Here is a 19524-nt window from a genome sequence, read left to right on the forward strand (position 1 = left end):
TGACTTAAAATACAAGAGAAAAGCATCCAGAAAGTGAGAACTCAAATTACTAAAGGCTGCTATGAAAGAGTCATGCGAAGGGAGAAAGCAAAAAGGCTGCTTTACAGAATGAAGATGTAATGAGTGATATCAAAGTTAATGAAAAACTGTCAGGACACAGGTAGTAGGAGACGGATCAAGAATTAGACCACTACTTGGCAGAGATGGAAACGCATGAACTGATGGATCTCTGAAAAGCTGAACTCTGAAAAGTTGTACACCCTTCTTCAAATGTTTTTATAATAACCCCCCTGCTGGGTTCTTCATTATTTTCTCTCTACTGTTTTTTATCAGGCTGGTTAGTTTCTTCCTTACTTAATGTCCTGGGTTCAGCTATAGCAGTCATTTTTTCTCCTTCTTAGTAGCTGGTGCAGTGCTGTGTTTTTTAACTTTCAGCCTGGGAACAATGCTGATAACACCGATGTTTTTAGTTGTTGCTAAGTAATGTTTACTCCGACCAAGGACTTTCTCAGTCTCATGCTCTGCCAGGGAGGAGGGGAAGCCGGGAGAAAGGAGAGACAGGACACCTGACCCAAACTAGCCAAAGGGTTATTCCATACCACAGCACGTCATGCCCAGTATATAAACCGGGGGGAGTTACTTGGAAGGCCCAGATCACTGCTCGGGTCGGGCTGGGTATCAGTCGGCGGGTGGTGAGCGATTGTATCCTCTCCCCTTGTTATTTCCCTTATCATTATTATCATTGGTGGAAGCAGTAGTGGTTTTTGTATGGTACCTTAGTTACTGGACTGCTCTTAACCCGTGGGAGTTACATTCTTCCGATTCTCCTCCCCATCCCTCTGGGAGCGGGGGGAGGAAGAAGTGGGGGGAATGAGCAAGCGGCTGCATGGTTCCGAGTTACTGACTGGGCTCAATCCACGACACTTAATCATCCTAGTTGGTCCTTTTGAGTATTGCTCCATTTTATACTCTCTAAGTCTGCTGAAATTTCTTTGTTTCAAGCATTATTAAAAAACCCCAAACAGTAAGTATGTTGGAGATACCCTCAAGCAGCTCTTGTAGGACTCATGGGTGCAAGCTATCTGTGCTTGCTGATTTTAAGTCTTCCTTGCTAACAGTTGCTATTTAACATTATATGTAGTTACTAATGGATTGGAAAGTGCTTTATAATGCGGCATAAGTACATCATTCCAACGCTTTGGCATTTTTGACTCTGGAGCTTGCAGGTGCAAAATTTCTCACTGATCTTGAGAATTATTTTTGACAGAGCCCCAAAACTGAATGGCTTGGATAGGTGAGGAGGAGAAGACCTCAAGCAGGAAAGGATCCCACATACAGAAGCAATAACACATGGGGTTTGCTTTAAGAGCAGACGGCTGTGTGCAAAGCTGAAAGGTTGTGATGCTAGCACTGCCCTGCCATGAAGGAATGGGTGCTATTAAATGCAAAATCTTTGTTTTAATAAATCATGTCAAAGATGCTATTCTCAGAGACAATCGCAGTAGGTCAAATGATTGTAGGCAATGCCCTGGTCAGTAGTGTCAATTCAAATAGCAAGAAGGAGGGAAAGAACAGACAGAGGTGAGATCAGAGAGAAGACAATCGATGATCGCTTCAGAGATGAGCACCAGCAGCACTTCTGAAACAAGACAAATCCATGTGGGAAACTACAGAGGAGGCTCCACAGGGAGTAAAGCATCTGATGTTTCAGCAGCTGAAGAATGATCCAGTCCAGAAGCATGAGGACAACCAGAGGAAGATCCAAGTCCATGTGCACCATCCCTAGGTAGGACGAGAGCCAGATAACTGTGGTAACACAGTGCTTGCCAAGTTCCCAGGCTTGTTAGCTAGAGCACCATGCTAATGAGGCTGGAGAGCTTTGGGACCACAGCTGCTTGCATCCCACCAGCTTGGAGTGCACACACCTCTGTAGCTGTGTCTTACGATCAAATTCAGCTTGTGTGTCAAGACTGATATGGTAGGTAGACTTTTTAAACTTACTTTCATAGAGCGACTTAAAAAAGGCAGAGGTTTCTTCTTGAAAGATCAGCCTGGTGGGAGTTGCAACTGGTGGATCATCACTGTGCTAGAGAGCACAAGACGAATAACAACTGAGGTAAGGTCTGAGAATCTGCAAATGCCAAACCTGGTCAAACAGTCTCATAAGTCAACAATACCCAGCCTAGCAGCTCTCTGAGTGGTGCCCTTTGGCTTCCCTCCCCACTTCATGCCCTGTCAGCCTTGGAGTGTTTTCACCTGCGTGTATAAACTTGCCCCAGCTGGCCCTGGGAGATCCAAGAGGAACTTGGGAATGTCAAGTAGCAAATCGAAGTCAAAAGCTGTGTCTTCACTGTTCCTCTTACCTCTGCCTATCCCTCTCCCCTTAGCCCAAATCCTCAAGGTTGGTAATGCTGTCCTGCTCTCACCACAGGCATGGTGGCAGCCAGTGAGCTCTGCAGCTGTTGCCTTCATCATTTGATGAGCAAGATTATTCCCTCATGAATCCCTTTTGCTTCTTGTTATGCAACTGTATTTTGTGATTTGCTACTGAGCTGTACTGCATGCACCATGGCCTGAGGGGGTAGCTTGAGAAGACAGCTGGGAATGACTCCTGCTCCCACCTGAGGATGGGGATGGGTGTCTGAGGAAAAGAGCCATTGTGGTCTGTGGTTTTGAGATGGTGGCAAGGGGAAAGAAAGGGGATTAGCCAAGCCCAGGAGTCTGTACCCAAGATGAGCAGGGAGCCTGCAGCAGCTAGATCAGAGTGGCATTATTCATGAAGACTCACAGATGTAGAATTGGAAATGAGGAGTCCAGAGGGGATTTGGGTTTGTTGGTGCAGCAGCTGGGACAAATCCTGACAGTGCCACAGCAGCACGTGCAAAGCAAAGTTTGGGCCAGGTTGGAGGGGTGTCCCTGGGGAGGAAGAGTTGTTCCCCAAGCAGCCTGAACCCTGAGTGCAGGCTTGGGGGCTGGCTTTTGCGAGCTTATTCTCAGTTCTGTCACACTGTTCCATGAGACTGGGCAAGTTTCTTTTCCTGGGTGTAAACTAAGGCACTGAACAAGTGAAGCTGACACTTGGCAAGGGAAGTTATGAGTGCTGGTGGTGTAACTTGAAAGGACTGTAGATTACAGTGACACCCACTTCAAATTAAAAACATCATAAATTTGTGTTCTTCCAAAGCGCAAAAGAGCTTTATTGTCCTCTTTGCAGGTCAGTGAGTTTCTCCAGGATCTGCCTCCCCTTTCTCTGTGTGGCCTACAGATGATTTTGGAGCAGCCTGTGGTTCTTCACTTATGAGAGCTCCAGGGACAATCTAGTAGAAATTCAAAACCTCTCAGAAAAGAGCTGAGGTGCCAGGCTACAGAGGTAGAGGCAAGGGAGCTGGGGACCATCCCAGGAAACATTTGCAGTGCTCAATCTCTTGCCACATCCTGGGGCTTCCTCACGCTTGAAAGCTCACAAAACACTTCAACAAGGGAGGTTTGCTTGTTTGTCTTTCCTTGCACTTTAAATCCTCTCTGGACTCCACTTGTGCTGTCAGCACCTCCATGCTGTAGCAGCAGGAGGAACTCATCTGACAGCCAGGTAGCTGCAAGGGACAAGCTGCTTTGCATGCAGGGAAGAGCACCATGTCTCCCGAGCCTTTGCTCTTTTAAGTCATGTGGATGGAATGGTGGCTCGGATGTTTCTTACCCCTGAGTTCTCCCTGTCTCCCACCTCAAGTCCCTCCTTATAGCTCCCTCCTCCTGTGCTGGAAGATCCATGCTGTCACAGGGGAAAACTGCTGGTTTTATTAAAGGAGAGGGCAGGTACCAGTGCTAGAAGGCAGCAAAGGGATGGATTCACCATTCAGAGGGGCAGGGAAGGTGGGGAAATGCTCCTGAATATACCCATACCCTGCCCAGAAGGAGTTGTTGCTGGCGGATGGGGAAGGAAATAACTCTCTTTGGCTCTTAGACTCTGCTGAGTCTCATACCAGTGGGGGTTTTGGGTGCCAACAGGTAGGCAGCGGTATGGCCTGCCCACTGCCCCTTTCATCACCTGGGCCGCTTATATGTTCCACGGAAGAAGGTGACACATCACACACATCACCCTCATTGCTGCCATTATGTCTGGTCTGTTCTGACACTTGTGCCTTGTCTGCAAGCGCTCAGCATGCAGCCACCATCTGCAGCACAGAGGGAAGGTGCAAGGGGGAAGATTTTGAACAGGAGCCACCATTTTTCCTTGCCATCATGGCTTCACTGCTATTGTCTGAGATACCCTTGCCATTGGCTGAACCTGCATCTTCTTGTTGCCCTGGGATATGACAGCTGGTAAGGTGCCTGCACGGACCCAAGGAAAGATGTCCCACATCCCAGCTAAGCTTTAGGAGCTGATCACTCTTATTTACAATTTGTTTTTATGGTGCTTCTTTTCCTCCTCTATCAGCCAGCTCTGTGTAAATTCAAAATGTTGCTAGGCAAACACTCAGTCTTGGTTGCTGCTCTGATTGCACATGTGTGCTTCAACTCTGCTCCTTGGTATCCTGCGGTCTAGGGAGGAGTCTCCGCTCTCCCTCCCAGTGGCCTGGCAGCACAGTGCTGCCCGCCTGTCTGCTCCCCCTCCTTGTGGGCAGGGCCAGGCTGAATTGTCCAGACAGGCTCTGGTGAAGCTCCACATCTGTGTGGCTGTGACAACAATATCAGAGCAGCTTGTGCAGATGCATACAGGATAATGCTTCATGCTCTTTGCTGTGTTTGCCGCCCTGATCACATTAACTCACTATTTCCCACTGCTCCTTCAGGCTCCTTGCAGCTTCAGCAGTTGTCAGCACACCAATCTATCATCAGTTCCCAGTGTGAATGAATGAGTCCTTTGCAACCACACAGCTAAAATGCTGGGTTTAGTCGGAGCTTGCTGTGGGCCAGAAGATGGTGGCCACAGCAGGAAGCACTGAGGGCCGGCGAGTTGCCTGTTCCGACCCCCCAGCCATGAAATGGCCCTGCAGCTTGTGACTGTTCTTTATTATCAAATGCTTTCTATTTATCCCCCATTCTCTAAGAAGATAGATGTGTAGAGATCGTGCTTTTCAGGCTTTTCTTAGTTGTCATGAAAGCTAAAATGCTGTATTTTTAACAGGAGCATGATTTAACAGAAGCCATTTGCATCTCTCCAGGACCTAGGACCTTTGCCATTAATTGGGTCTTTTCTCGCAGTGGCATTCAAAACACAGTATCCCTGGAACGTAATTTGTTTTCTGGCTCAGTAGCCAGAAATCTGTAAGTATCTGTGGGACTCCTCGTTCCCCTCTGACAGTTCAAATTCTTTGTGAGTTTGTTGGAGTCTTCAAGAGCTCAGCTTTGGGACAGGGTTTTTCGGCTTGCAATGTACACGGAGCTTTTCTTATACAGCATCTTGTCTGGTCTGCACTGAGAATGAGAGGTCTCCAAAGCCCAAGAAAACAGGTAATTAATTCTGGCACTTGCAGAGATGTCTCCCGTGGCTTCCTGCTGTCACTGCAGTCAGCGCTGTCACTCCAGCTCTTCAGGATAAGGGCCCCTGGGAGACAAGCTGGGACTGGGGCTAGGATGTAGCATTGTGCCTTTGAACATGCCTCCTCTCAGAGACTAGTTTCAGTACTCCAAGGAGAAGAGCCTCCATTCTGCCTACGCTGAGCCAATGTGCTCCTGGGTTGGGCCAGAGACTGCTGTCTTCTCCTGATTACAAGAAAGAAGTCTGATTTATAGAAGCAGAACTTGTAACAAGATCAGTGCAATTGTTACTTCAGAGCAGCCTGTGAATGTTTCAGTAATATATGTGCTTTTGTGGTGCTCACATCCTTCTGGAACCCTCAATGTGCATGGCTGCTCTGGCTTTCCTGGCTTCTGTTGTGCTGCTTAAGACCTCACTTGCCCCTTCTCGCTTTGTTTCCTCTATGCTGCCCAAATCCCAGGGCCCAACTAAAAGCAATGTTTCCCTTTGTCTGAACAATAGAGAGAAGCTGGGTGTCCTGAACATGTTTGACATGTCTTTTGATCTGTTGCTAACATCTTTGCTTGGTTCAGCTGGCTTAATTTGCCTTAAATTAAACATGTATCTAGTCATGTAGTGTCTAGACTGCATCTGCCTATGGAGATAGCAGGTGGCTGTGGGGCATCCTGAGGTGGAAGTGGCCAAGACCAAGAGGTTGCTGTAGTGCTGGAGCATCACTGACGACCTCCACCACAAAGTTACACTTGGAGGGAGCTGTTCTGAACCGCGAGCGAAAGCAGCCGGATCTCCGTGGTCTCCTCGCTAGCACTGCGCTGCCGTGCTGCTCCTCGCGTAAAATCAGGCTGATGGGAAAACGTCAATCACGAATGAGCTGAACTTTCTTCTCCTCAGCTGCGAGCCCGGGGCGGGTTGGGGATTGTAATTTTCCTTTTCCTTCCCTTCCTTCCCTTTCTTTCCTTCTCCTGAGTGGGAAATGTAAAGTGAGCTCTTCCTTGCCGGTGAGGCGGTCGGGAAGCCGCGGGTGGAGGAGATGGGCACAGGGTAGCTGCGGTGCCGGCAGCCCGCCCGCGGCAGGGCAGGGCAGGGCAGGGCAGGGGCGGCGGGCGGAGCGCGGATGCGGGACCCCCAAGTGAGCGCGGCGGGGCCCGGCCGGGGCTGCGAGGGGCGGGCGGCTGCCGGTGCCAGCGCCTCGCCTCGGGCAGAGAGGGGCAGGTCCCCCCGCCCCTGCCATGGAGAGCGGGATGCCGCTGTCTGGCAGGCAGCGAGCGCTGATCCGGGAGAGCTGGCAGCGGGTGAGCGGCAGCCCAGAGCAGCACGGCCTCGTCCTCTTCACCAGGTGAGCGCGGGGAGGGGATGCGGCCACCGGCACCCCGGCACCGGCCGCCCCCCCGACCCACCCGGGGGTAAGGGGGATGGACGGGCTCCGCTTCTTGGAGAGGAACGTTTCTCGGCGATGGCTGCCGGGCTGCCTTACCCGCCCGCTCCCCTTCCCTGGGGCTGGCGGTCCGTGGGGAGCAGCGCAGGGACGAAGCCCCTCACCGCGACGCCGCGGCTGCTGTGGGGCAGCGGCGGGGGGAGGCCGTCCTGTTCCCACCCTCCGCGGAGAGAACTTTGTCCCGGGGAGATGGAGGGCCAGGGGCAGGGGACAGGTTTTGCGCGTTTCTGTCCACTGGCCGCCCGCCTTGTCACCGTTGTCACTTCTGCTGTCTGCAGAGCTGCGTGTGCGCCCAGCCCCGGGGAGCGCGTGGAAGGGACCCCCCCACTGCCCCGGGGGGCCCCGGGCACTGGCCTGCCCGCTGGGAGGGAGTCAGTCTCAGGGCAGAGGAAATGGTGAGCCCGGGAATGGCTGAAACCCAACTCCTTGCCTCCCCTAAGCAGATTAGTGTCTAGATTATGGGAAGATGAAAAGGAAAAATCTATGAAAAGTCATTTAAAAAGGGCAATTAGAGAGCTGATGACCAGCCTCTGGAGCAGGAGGTAGCAGGCAGGAGCCAAACCTGACAGAGCGGGGCTGCAAGCAGCAACAGTACTGCTTGAGAGTTTCAGTGAGGGGAGTGGGGTGCAGTAGTTTAACGTGCAGGATGGGGAGAAGAGAGACTGTCTTGCCTGAATTCCCTTTGGCCTCCATGGACAGCATCAGCCTGTTAGATCTGCTTGGGTGGCTGCTCCTAGACCCGTATCTGCCTGGCATACACGAGCAGGGAAGATGAGGGGGAAAAATTGGGAGCTGGTGATAGTGTGGGAGAGTGGGGTGTTAGCTGAGGTTGTACATGCACCCCCTTGCTCAAGTAGGAAAGCTGGTTGATGGAGCTTGCGGGTCTTCCTAGTTTTGGCATCTTCGGGGCTCAAGGGGGTCATGAAGTAGGGATGGGAATTGTTGAGACAACAAACAAGACTCTGGGGGGAAGGGCCAGGCTGGGAGGAGCTCCAGCGAGCTGGGACTGTTCCTCAAGTGCCATAAACACGTATTTGAGAACTGGGATGAGTGGGCTAGGGAAATAGAAACTTTATTGCTAGAAGTAACCTGGATCGCTCCAAACTAAGACTTCAGAACTTCTGTGTCCTTTTCAGGTGGGGAGTGACCAGTAGGTGGGAAGGGAGGCAGAGGGGGGCTGAGGGTGTGCTGCTGGTGGAGTTGTTCCTGGTGTGAGCATGACTCTAACTAAAGCTGAAGAAGTGAGGCAGTGGGGGTTTCTCTCTTGCTGTTGCAGGTTGTTTGACTTGGACCCTGACCTGTTACCCCTTTTCCAGTACAATTGCAAGCAGTTTTCCAGCCCTCAGGAGTGCCTCTCTGCCCCCGAGTTCCTGGATCACGTCAGGAAGGTGAGAGAGGGGTTGTGGCATGGCTGAAGTGCAGCCTCCTTGGAGGAGGAAGCCCTTAGGCAATGGCTTGGGACTGTGGTGTGTCTGACTGGGGAATGTATGGAAAGTCTCCTCCTGAGATGGTAACTGCATGGGCTTACTCATGCTAGCAGAAGGTATGGTTTCCAGGACAAAGTGCCCTACAATGGTGGAGACAGGATGAGGATGTGGGTTGTGGTGAGTAAGAAGCACCATGCTGATTTCCATGACCTCATCTGAGAGTGGATTGCCTCTTGTGAAAGTTGGAAGCCCCCTTGTTCTACCACGGAAGTGCCCCATTGAGTTCACTTCTGTCCAGACTAGGACTGAAGCCCTCTGCTTGGCCACATGCTGAGCAGGAGGTGGCACGGAGCTGGTCAGTGGGCCCAGCTCCCGTGGACCCACTGCTGTGGAGAGGCTGTCGGTGTGGCTGCAGAGCCAGAAGGCCCGCAGCATCTCTTGGATAGCCCCTGGGAGAGGAGCAATGCTGATGGCATATGGAGGAGCTCATGCATGGGCAGAATTACACCCAGTGCAGCAGAGACCCTCTGCTGAGCCCTGAAGAGCAGCCATAGCCTTGGCTTGCAGAAGCCTTTGTAAACTGTCTTTAAAGCTCCACCTTTAAACCAGTTTGGTGCCTCACTTGTCTGTCTGTTCCTCATAAGAGGCTGTTTTACGACTGCGCACCTCTGATAGCTGCAAGCTTTTTGTTATTTTCCAGTCTCTGTATACTGGCAAAGTTAAGTCCATTTTTACTTATGGTATTATTTTTTTGAGCTGAAATATCTCTTTGCTCTCGTTGGAGATAATTTCCCTGTTCGAATTATAGAGCACAATTCTATCACCTCTTGGCTTTGCAAAGCCAACCATGCTCTGGCTTTAATCTCTTCTTCTAATTCAGTGTGTCTGTTCCCTTCATCCCTCATTAACTCTTCTCTTTCCTATTTCCATTTGACTCTTCATGCTTCTGGGAAATGACTGTGATACATGCTTTACCAGATCAGGTCTTTTGGCTGTACTATCCACCCCATCTCCTCAAAATACCTTGGCGGATCTTAGAATTGGAGTTGCCTTATTCACAATTGCACCATCTTGGCAACATCTAGTCGGAAATTCTAGTCCTGGCAACTTCCAGGGCTCCCCTGCAGCTGTCCTGAGGTCCTAAGAGCTGTAATGACTGCATCTGCATTAGATCTTAGCCCGTAACCGCTCTGCTGTAGGGCTGTTTACCCCCTCTGGGACAGGGAGGACAGCAGAGCTATGACATCTCTGGCAGTGTCCCACGGAAGGATGTGGTGTGTGCTGCTGCCAGCACATCTCACCGATGTGACTCGTGGATTGCAGTAGAGCAAAGGAAAGCTCAGAGGGCATCTGCTGGTCTGGGAGATGGTCAGGCTGAGAAGGGTGAAGTAGAGGGGTCAGACTTTTGTTCCTCTGGGAGGGCAGCAGAGACTTGCTGTTAATGTCTTAACGCTGTTGATGTTTTGCCTCTGTGCTCCTGGAGGTGATGCTGGTGATCGATGCTGCTGTGAGCCACCTGGAGAACTTGTCCTGCCTGGAAGAATATCTCTGCAACCTCGGCAAGAAGCACCAGGCAGTCGGTGTGAAGGTCGAGTCTTTCTCGGTGAGGCATCCTCTCTTGTCCCGCTGTGGCTGTGTTTGTGCAGCCCTGCCTGCAGCCCTTGGCTATCCCCATCCCTCTGCACCCATCTCATGTATTCAGCTGGTTGGTGCGAAAGTTGGTGGCTCAGGGCAGTCCCTGAGCTGCTGATACCGGCGAAGTGATGTTGGCTCAATCAGGGAAACCTTTGAGCTATGTTCGTTTTCTGCCCTCCCCAGTCAGGCCAGGGATAAAGGACAGGGAGGAGCAAGGCATTTACCCTGTTTGAAGAGGATCATGCTTTGATGCTCTCCTGAGATACAGGGCTGCAGGGTCAGCCTTTGCCCTGGGTCCTGGATCTCTACATCAAATGCTCTAGTCAAACCTCACTGCACCTGGGAAAAGGAGCATCACCTCTCTCTGTGTCTGTGCTGGGTTGGGGTTCCTGCACCTCAGCTGCTGTTTCCTCCATGGCAGTAAGACAAGATCATCCTCCGTGTTACACCCTTGCTTACTCCTCTCCTGCCATCAAGCATGGACAGAAATGCTGGATAACCCAGTGGGGAAGGGCAGGTCGAAAGGGCTAGCTTTGGCCCTCTTCAGGGGGAGCAGGGTCCCCTTTGCTTGAGGTGGTGATCCCCATCAGCTCTGCATTCAGTGTGTGGGTGCTCCTGGATGGGGTTGCTCGCAGCTCTCTGTGGAGCAGCCTAAGAGGTGGTGGGGCAGGCCCTGAGCATCCAGCCTGGGATCTGATCCACTCCTCTGGCACCAGGGCATTGCTCAGCTCTGCTGATCCGTTCCTATGCCAGGGCATAGGGCTAGCTACCTGCATCTGGGGACAATGGACATGTACTTCTCCCCTGGTGTTACATGCGTGGTCAGCCCTTGCTCCCTGCCTGCACCCTCTGCTCACCCAAGGATGTGGGGTGGGGGCCAGCACAGGTTAGGGGAAGGGGCATGGTGTGGCCTGGCCCTGGGCCCCCTCTAAGCAGGATGGGGCAGCTGCTTCTTCTCCACCAGTGGCCTGGCTCTTCCATGCAATGGGAGAAGTCCAAGAAGGTGATGAAGTGAGAGAAGGGGCTGCACGCTGTCCTCTGGTGCTGAGCTTGACTCTTTCCTGTTTGTTTTGCAGACTGTTGGCGAGTCCTTGCTGTACATGCTGGAGAAATGCCTTGGCACTGCCTTCAGCTCAGATGTGCAGGAGGCCTGGAGCAAATTCTATGGTGCCGTGGTGAAAGCCATGCGACAGGGCTGGGACACCCTCCCAGAAGGGGACTAGATCCTGCCAGGCACCCCCATCCCTGACCACGCAGTGGTCCTGGGCAGGGGGAGCACTCACACCATGCTCTCTGCCTTTCTCCACCTCTGTCTTTCTCTGTGCACCAGCCCATTGCCATCTTCTCCAGTCACGCATGGTTCGGGGTTCGGGGCTCTCCCAGTGGTTCCACCTTGCTTTGACACAATCACATCTCTGCCTTTGCTAAGGGCTGGCAGGGTATGCCTCTGCAGCGAAGCCTCGGAGCGCCACAGTACAGGTATGCTGCCCTGCCCCAAGTTCCTTCAGGCTAGCTGGAGTACCCATGTATCTACCCTGTTTTTTAGCTGGCTCATCTTCTCTCCACTTGCTACCCACCCTAGTTAGATGACAGCTAGCATAGGCCTCTCGGGCTTATTTGCCCAAGATCCTATTTGCCGTGCTCAAGACTGTTTACTCCTCCTGCGCTGCTGTGCCCAGTTCAGCTGTGGCAATGGTGACTTTGGCTCCCTCCAGGGGCACGGGCAGCAGAGGTGGGAGCTGGCCGTGCCATACGGCTGTCCTCTCCAAACCATCTGGGGACGTTTTCCCCCTCTCCCTTCAGCAACACATCACTACTGGATGGTTAATCTCTCTTGCCTTGCCTCGCCTCACCTCTCCCCTGGATGGGATCCATGGCTTTTCCTTGCGTCAGGTTGGCCACGACTCAGTGTATTTCCTAGGGATGCTTCGGGCAGCGGAGTCATGTTAATCCCAAGGTGAGGCTGCTTTTAGCAGGTCTGGGCTGCCAGCTGAAAGGCTTTGTGTTGGTTTGGCTGGTTGGTTTAACCTCAGAGCCAGCTGAAATTGAGCAGCAGCAGTGGCTCTTTGCTGCTTTGTGTTAAGGAGAGTAAAGTAAATACAAGGAAAAGATGTCTTAAAATAAAAATGAAGGTTGCAACCATGTCATGGCAACAGCTTCCAGAAATCATTCCTGGCTCTTAGCCAGAGGAAGCTTAGCTGGAATTTCTCTGCTGATGCTCTCAGGACCTGGAGCACTTCCCAGCTGCACACAATGCCCATCTGCAGAGCTCCTCGCCCTTTAGTAAAGCCTACCAGCCATACTTCAGACACAGACGATTCAGAGCAAAGCGAGGCACCCAGTTAGGTGTGTGCAGCAGGATGGGAGCGAAAAGACAGCATCTGTGGGAAGAAATCACAGGAAATAGCTGAGAGGCAGCACCTGAGGGCTCTGGGGGAGCTGAACTTGAGCACTTTGAAGAAGAGTTTGTCTTTATGGGGAAGTAGCTGTGGGACAGGCGGAACCATTAAACAGCCATTACTTGCCCCAGGGCAAGGGCATGGAGCAAGTGTTCAGTTATAGGCAGTGCCCTTTTTTGCTGCTACTTCAGAGCAGGAGGAGCATGGCATTGAGGGCTAAGGTGGTCCTGTTCTAGAGACAAGTTCCTGCTATGCTCGACATCCTCCAGAAGAACAGGGGCTGAGGGGAGGCACTAGCTGTGACAGAATGGTATAGGGCAGGAGGGCATGGGAATAGGGACATCCTCTGTGTTACCCTGTTCTGGGGCAACAGCTTTCAGCATCATGGGGGAGAACCTTCTGGCTTTATGTGACAAGTAGGAAGTAGAATGTGTGATGGGTGGGGTGTGGTGTTACTGCCGCAAACTATCCCTCTCCCTCTAGTTTTCCCAGCTCCTCAACTTCTCCTCTTCTGTACCACATCTCGTGTAACTCCCAAGAGAACTGAACTAGTCTGTGTGCCTCTGATACCCAGCTGTACTGTTTAATAAAGAAGAACAGTGAATCTCAGCACTTTTTGCTGCCTTATGTTTAAATTAACATAAAAGGTGCAAGCAAGCAAAAAAACCAAGGATGGCAGAGGGGGGTTACTGGTTTCTTGACTCTAGCTTTGGAGATATTTGTCATTGGGAGTGCTTGTGTAGCCCAGCTCGACTGACATGAGAAGGTGCCCGGCACCAAATGTCTGTTGGGAGCTTTTGTGCACTATAATTGAATGGGTGAGCAGTGAAGGGGCTAGCAAAAGCGTCCTGCTGCTGATGGCTCATTACCCTTCAAATTTAACGAATTCTAATGGAATTATAGTTTTAAGCAACCAGCCTAAAAATCCTTTTTCTGCTGTTCAGCTGCTGGTTGTTCTTTGAGACAGCATGGGCTCGTCTGCTGCTGCTGGTCACCCGCTGCTGCAGGTGACCACAGCAACAGGGCATGGCCTCACAGGGAAGCCCTGCCCAGCTCCATGCAGCACCCACCCTGCCAGATGGACTGTACGAGGGACATCCTGTCTCCCCCTTCCCAGGGCATGTTCTAGCTTTGACGCAGTGGGTTTCCAGCCCTGGGAGGGTCGGGGACTTGGTACTGAAGAAGGATGGTCCCTAGAGCAGAGAAGCCATCTCAGAACTGTGATAGCATCTCCCGAAGGCTGGAAGCTCCAGCCCTGCCACAGGAGAGCACAGTGAGCATCCTGGGAAAACTGTGCAGCTCTGCCTTGGGCAATTTTTAGGATGGGCTTTATTCAGGGAAATGTGCAACTGGCTGGAAAGGGCAAGGAAAGCAGCAGCAGTCTGAACACAAAGAAATCCTCCCTGTGTTTCATTGCTAAAATCAATGTCCCAGCTCTTACTGGCCCAGAGCACAGCTGCCAGCTTCAAGGTGGGTGGTGGGAGCCCAACCCTAGTGCTGCAGGGGCAGGCAGCACAGCAAGCCCGGCTCCAACCCTGTGTGCCAACAGTGAGGTTTGCCATGGCTCTGCACGGTGGGAATGCCCCTGGCACTGCCTGCTGCTGGCAGTGCAGTGGGAGATGCCATACAATTGCCTGCCCTGGCCGGGAGGGACTTCTGCATGCACAGGCTGTACTCAGGTGAGTGGGTTTCTAAGAGCTGGGGGATGATGGGGCTTCCACAACCTTGCTAGGCTGTGAGCAGCTTCCCTGGTGTGAGGGCTGGGAAAGCTGTGAGCCAGGGGGGCAATTACAGCTCTTGCTCACAGGCAGGGCTCCTGCCTCAGCTCCCAGGCACCAGCAAGGCCCTGCATGTTGCCCTGTTACCACTAATTATGAACTGGGGGGTTTCTTTGGGGGTGTGTGAATACGGGAGTGGGGTTTTAAATTTTCCAGTTTTTCACCCAAAATGAAGCCCTCCCTGTGCCCCCTGCCCTGTGCCATAAGGCAGGCTGGTCAGGCAGGGCTCACTACAGAGGAGCTGTGAGGAGCCGGCTGGAGGGACCTGCTGAAACCAGAGGCAAATCATTCAGGTAGGACTCTGGGTATAAAGAGTGTGTTTTGGGAGAGAGGAGAGGAGGAAAAGAGTGCTGTCTGCTCAAAACTTAGAGAAGGTTCCCAAAATGGTGTTCACCCCTTTTCCCAGGATGTGCTGGTGGGCAGTTCAGCTTTGGGAACATCTGCTCCATCCCTAGATGGGATGGGTCCCCCCACTCCATGCTGTTGTCTTGCTGCTTCTTCCTGCTCACTAGGGTTTGCATCTGTGGAGATGATGGTGAGCAGGAAGGTGCCTGGCGGTGGCATGAGTTGTCCTTGCCACTGAAGCATCTGCAGGACATCCCCAGGAAGGCTCAAAAGCAGCCCACAGGCATGGAAAGGGTCCAGGGTACTTTTGCAGCCTGCAGTGGTGATGGTTCCCCATCTCCTGGCATTGGGCAGGATAAACAGGGGGTGACAACTCCAGGCAAGCCACTGGGTGAAGTCATTTTATTCAAGGCACGGTCATAGCAATAAATCACAAGAAGGTACAGACCTCTGGCACATTCCTACAGCGGGGCAGCCAAGGGCAGTCAGACCAGCAGCCCGAGCTCCCGATGGTGCAGTGCCACTCACAGGCACTTGCTCCCACCCCGAGAGAAGCCACCAGCACCCCGCATCTCCCAGAGCCGGCAGTGAGGGCAGCGCCTCAGTTGCAGGCAGCCCCCTCCAGGGGCACCTAGGCAGGGAGCCATGAGACCCCAGGGTGCTCTTTGGGGTTGGGAGGGAGGGGCTGAGATCAAGGCTCCTCTGAGGCAACCCCTGGGTGGCTACTGTGCCACAGCCACTGTGCTGGCATGCAGGAGCGTGGGATGGGGCACGGGACTGCCAGTTGGCCAAGGTGAGACCCACCAGCCCCACGGGGATGCCACCGGGCCCTGTTGAGTACAATGGAGACCCACAGCTTCCTGCTGGCCTGCCTTTAACCCCCCCAGACTGACACATTGTGCCCCCTCAGCAGCACCAGTAATGCTAAGCAGTGCCATAGCTGAGCCTCTGCCTTCGCGCAGCAGCACTCCCCATGCCAGCAGTCCTGGTGCTGGCAGACCCACGTTATCATCCCTCCCTCCCTGCAGGTCCTGGGATAGTGGCTAGAATTGTTCTGAAGCCAGCAGGGAAATTGGGAGCAGGAAAATCAGCCCCAAGGCCAAAGCAGGGCCAAGCGAGGAGACAGCATACCCTGGTGGGCTAGCCTGGTGGGAGAGGGGCCAAGCCGGGTGAGGATCTGCCCTTGTCCCCAGGGGCCGCCCCAGCTGCTGTAGATGAGCTGGAAACCCTCCAGGATGCTGCCTGGGCAGAAGTCAGCACATTTACAATGATCACAGCAGGACTGACCCTCAAGAGGCAGTGTGGCTGCTGGGGGAGATCCCATGGCTGTGGCTTGCGGGCAAGGGCAGGATGCAGTGGACCAGAAACTCTGAGGCTTGGGTCCTTCCAGCCCCCTTCCTTCCCCCCCATTTCTGTTGCAACAGGACAGAGCTAGACAGGGTCCCATGGCCCACCCCAAAGAGAGCATGAGAGGGATGCTGCTGGGGTGAGTGGGATGATGAGGAGCTGCCCTCACAGCCATTAAACACGCTTGTCCCTTGACCTCCCATTCCTTCCCAAAGACCCAAGAGCACAGGCATGGCACTGTGGGGCTGAAGGAATGGGGTGGGAGGCCCAGGGGAGAGCTCGACTTGCGTTTTGATGCCTGCCTCGGGGCAGGGCCAATGCAGGAGCAGCCCGGGGCACTCACCTCCTACATGAAAGCACACAGGTCTCAGCAGTCCCTGCTTTAATGGACAAAGCCACAGAGGCAGCAGCAGGAATGGCCAGGAGCCCGCATGGCAGCTGGATGGCCACCATGAGCAATGGGTAGTCAGGGTGGGAAACAAGGGTTAGGGGTGGCCGTCCCCTGCCAGTGGGGACCCGCAGGACAGTGTGGGTCGTCCCTCTCCTACTCCCAAAAGCATGGCCTCTCAGAAACAACCTCTCCCCGCACCACCGCACCCCATCTTCCCCACAATGGGCTGGAAGAGGCAGGTGGGGACAGCGGAACACAGGGCAGGGGCTAAGCGGGTCCAGGCAGTGGGAGGGACCAGCAGAGCCTCCTGCCACCTCCCCTGCAACGGGGTCTCCCCCTCACATCAGCCCTGTCGTCACCCCACCCCGTCAGTGAGGTGGCCCACACCAGTGCCGGGAAGGCCCCTGCCTTCCTGCCCCCTGGCACATCTTCCACTCTTGTCCTTCACTCTCGGTACGGCTGGTCCTCGCCCTGGCAGTGGGGATGCTCACTGGTAGCGGGCCTGGCTCTCCATCACGGGGCCGCTCCTGTACTCGCCCTCCACTGTCTCCAGCTCTGTTTCGAAGCTCTGCAGTGCCCCGTCCTCCCCGTCCTCTGCCGGCTCCAGGTGGTTGCCCATGGTGCCATAAGACTGGTGCGCCGGGGAGGCCGCCGGCGTCAGGCTCAGCTCAGGCTCCTGCAGGACTGTGGCCACAAAGAGCTGCCCCAGGGGGCAGCAGGGGGTCAGGGCCCAAGGAGCAAAGGGGGGTTACTGTGGTGGGGCTGGGGAGGGATACTTACATTGGAGTTGGGGGTGGAGGAAACGCTGCTCCGCTCCACGTCATTGAAGGCGCCCTCAGACTGGTCAGACATCTGGGGAGAGGGAGGTCGGGAGGAAATAAGTGATGGTTTGGGAGTCCCCAGATAAAGTCATGGGGCAACTAGCCACCGTCTCAGACTCCCCAAGGCACACGCACCCCAGAGAGGCAGGGAGGGGATGCAGTGGGGCGAGGGAACAGGATGAGTGGCTGCCCGTGCTCACCTGGTAGCTGGAGGGTTTCCGTGGCTGCAGCTTCTTCAGGCAGAGGCCAAAGAAGGAGAAGACAATGCAGGAGAGGAGGACCACAAAGGTGAAGAGGGTGACAGGGCGGGTGGGACCTAGAGCACAGAGACACTGGGGCAGCACATGAGCCTCCAAGGACCTGCTGCACATCCAGCTGAGCCCCAGGCTGGCACCTGCTTCGGGTGTTACAAGCTCTCAACCCTCTCCCCAAAACACTCCCCCATCTGCCAGGTCTCCATCACATCTTCCCCCTTCCCACCCTCCATGCCATGCCTAACTCAGGGGTGACACCAGTGGCTCATTCGCCCAAGCATCAGATGTGACCCTCAACAGTGGCAGAGGCAGTCCCAATCTTTCCCTACCAAGGCGCAGGACGGAGAAGAAGAGCAGCCAGAACATGCAGAGGATGGGAGCCACCACAACCTGGCTGATGGCGGCGACATGGAGGCGCTGGTTCAGTTTGGTGGGGATGTACACATAGTAAATGTTGTACCGGTCAACCATGTGCTTGAGCAGCATGTAGAGCAACCCTGGCAGGAGGAGAGGGGCCTTTGAGGGGAGGACAATGGGGACAGCCAGGTCGCAGGGACAGCAGAGCAGATCCAGGGGACGATGCCCAAGGGTGCCCTTCTGTACCATGCAGGAAGCTTGTGCTCCCACACCACTGCTGGTGGTTGGAACAGGCTGTTCTTTGCTCTGCCAGAGACAGCAGGACCATGGGCATGGGATCATACTCACCAAAGGGGACAATGATGGGGCAGGTAATGCTGTAGGTCATGACAACGGAGAAGATGCAGGACGTCCAGGCATACTCCAGTCCAAACTGGAACTGGTAGGCTTGGCTCTGGGGCACAAACAACAGTGTCATTACTGCCTCTGCTGCTGCAAAGGCTGCCATTGCCTTTGCATCCTGGCCTACAAGATTGCCTTCCCCTGTTTGCCTGAAGTCCCCACAAGCCTCCCCATAGGACCTGGACAGCCTGAGTTTCTAGTCAGCACATCCCTGCTGTGCTGGAGCTTGTGTAGGCTCAGAGGTGACCAGAGCCATGTACCCGCTTGATGTGGAGCCGCTCGGGCTCGGACTTGGCGAAGCAGAGGCGGGCGGTGTAGACAAGGAGGCCCGGGATGCGCAGCAGCTCCATGGCTGTCCCGATCAGGCTGGAGGTGACCACGTAGTTGACGAAGAAAGCGCCGTTGTCCGGGAGGAAAACGCACCTGCCCCAGGGAGGCAGCGGGTGAGGGCGGGCAGGCGGCTGGGAGAGCCGCGCTGGGCTGGTGTCGGGTGCTCCCCGAGGTTCAGGAGCTCCCAGCTACTCACTGGAACTTGACATCAGCCTGGTCCAGAAAGTGGGTGTCGAAGAGCCAGCGGAAAAAAAGGTCCAGGCTGAAGCAGGGAGAAGAGGAGCAGCTCAGAGAGAGGGGGATCTACAGAGCCAGGTGGGAGGCACCCAGCGGGCGTGTGCTTTGCCCTGCCCCGGGTGGGTGAGACCTCTTGGACTCTACACTGCCACAACAGCCCCTTCTGCCACACAGGACGGCCACAGCATGGGTGCTCGCCTCCGCCCCCTGGGGGGTCAGCATTGCCATAGTTGCCGCTATGCCTACACCTGACCTGGTCCTTTCAGGGTCTGCTGAAGGGCTGACCCCAAGCAGGGCTCCGCCAGCACCCGAGGATCAGCCATGGCAGCCTGGCAAGGTGCTCCACCCCCTCCTCTTCTGCAGGAAAGCTTTCTGTCCATGACCATGGGAAGCAGATCGGCATGGCTAAAGAGCAGGTGTTTTCCTCCCCAGGGACAGCTGTGTTTCAGCAGTGGTGGGCCCTTAGCCCTTTAGGGCTGGTTTGCGGGAGGCGAGGGGCTCGGGTGCGATCCCGGCTGCTGGGGAGCAGGGAGAGCAGTGCAGAAGGGTGGTCTGTACCTGCTCAGCCCCAGCGAGGGCAGGATGATGACCATGAACACCAGGAAGAAGAAGCACTTGTGCATGGTGAGCTGATTTTCACTTGACCTGCAGAAAGGGGGGCAAGAGAAAAACACTGCATTTCTCTGCAGCAGAGCACCTGGTGGGGAGCATCTACCACAGCCCTGGGGGAGCCAGCCCCGTTACCTTGTCCAGTGTGACTCGAAGAACGCTGAGTAGTAGACGAGGAAGGGCAGAAAGACAGAGAAGGCCCAGAGCAGCAGCGTGGGGAAGAACTGGGTGATGATGGGGTTCTGCAGGAGGAGAGATGCCAGATACCCCTTCAGGAG

At 54.3% G+C, this 19524-nt stretch overlaps 2 protein-coding genes across 6 annotated transcripts in view; one reads left to right on the forward strand and one right to left on the reverse strand.

The window, feature by feature from the left end:
- Nucleotides 1-5637: 5637 nt before the first annotated feature.
- On the forward strand, nucleotides 5638-12984 carry NGB (neuroglobin). Its single transcript, XM_030484720.1, has 4 exons — nucleotides 5638-6815; nucleotides 8191-8302; nucleotides 9825-9944; nucleotides 11053-12984. Exons 1-4 carry the CDS (start codon nucleotides 6709-6711, stop codon nucleotides 11197-11199), a joined length of 486 nt encoding a protein of 161 aa, XP_030340580.1. The 5' UTR covers nucleotides 5638-6708; the 3' UTR covers nucleotides 11200-12984.
- A 1899-nt stretch (nucleotides 12985-14883) lies between these two features.
- The window catches only part of TMEM63C (transmembrane protein 63C), a 31598-nt gene continuing 26957 nt past the window's right edge, over nucleotides 14884-19524 (reverse strand). For all 5 annotated transcript variants that reach the window (XM_030484543.1, XM_030484544.1, XM_030484542.1 and 2 more), the window contains exons 16-24: nucleotides 19382-19488; nucleotides 19196-19282; nucleotides 18597-18662; nucleotides 18331-18493; nucleotides 18017-18122; nucleotides 17641-17808; nucleotides 17258-17373; nucleotides 17017-17088; nucleotides 14884-16936 (exon numbers count right to left, since the gene is read on the reverse strand). In XM_030484543.1, coding sequence (XP_030340403.1) covers nucleotides 16724-16936; nucleotides 17017-17088; nucleotides 17258-17373; nucleotides 17641-17808; nucleotides 18017-18122; nucleotides 18331-18493; nucleotides 18597-18662; nucleotides 19196-19282; nucleotides 19382-19488 — 1098 coding nt within the window. In that variant the 3' untranslated portion in view covers nucleotides 14884-16723. The remainder of the gene's footprint in view (nucleotides 16937-17016; nucleotides 17089-17257; nucleotides 17374-17640; nucleotides 17809-18016; nucleotides 18123-18330; nucleotides 18494-18596; nucleotides 18663-19195; nucleotides 19283-19381; nucleotides 19489-19524) is intronic.

Source organism: Strigops habroptila, chromosome 4 (assembly GCF_004027225.2).
Source record: "Strigops habroptila isolate Jane chromosome 4, bStrHab1.2.pri, whole genome shotgun sequence".
Taxonomy (NCBI): domain Eukaryota; kingdom Metazoa; phylum Chordata; class Aves; order Psittaciformes; family Psittacidae; genus Strigops; species Strigops habroptila.

Excerpts from the sequence above, each read along its gene's own strand:
- NGB (XM_030484720.1), top strand. The coding sequence starts at position 6,709 with ATGGAGAGCGGGATGCCGCTGTCTGGCAGGCAGCGAGCGCTGATCCGG. Across the intron at positions 8,303-9,824 it reads TCCTGGATCACGTCAGGAAG|GTGATGCTGGTGATCGATGC; the intron begins GTGAGAGAGGGG and ends GTGCTCCTGGAG. Across the intron at positions 9,945-11,052 it reads TGAAGGTCGAGTCTTTCTCG|ACTGTTGGCGAGTCCTTGCT; the intron begins GTGAGGCATCCT and ends TTTGTTTTGCAG.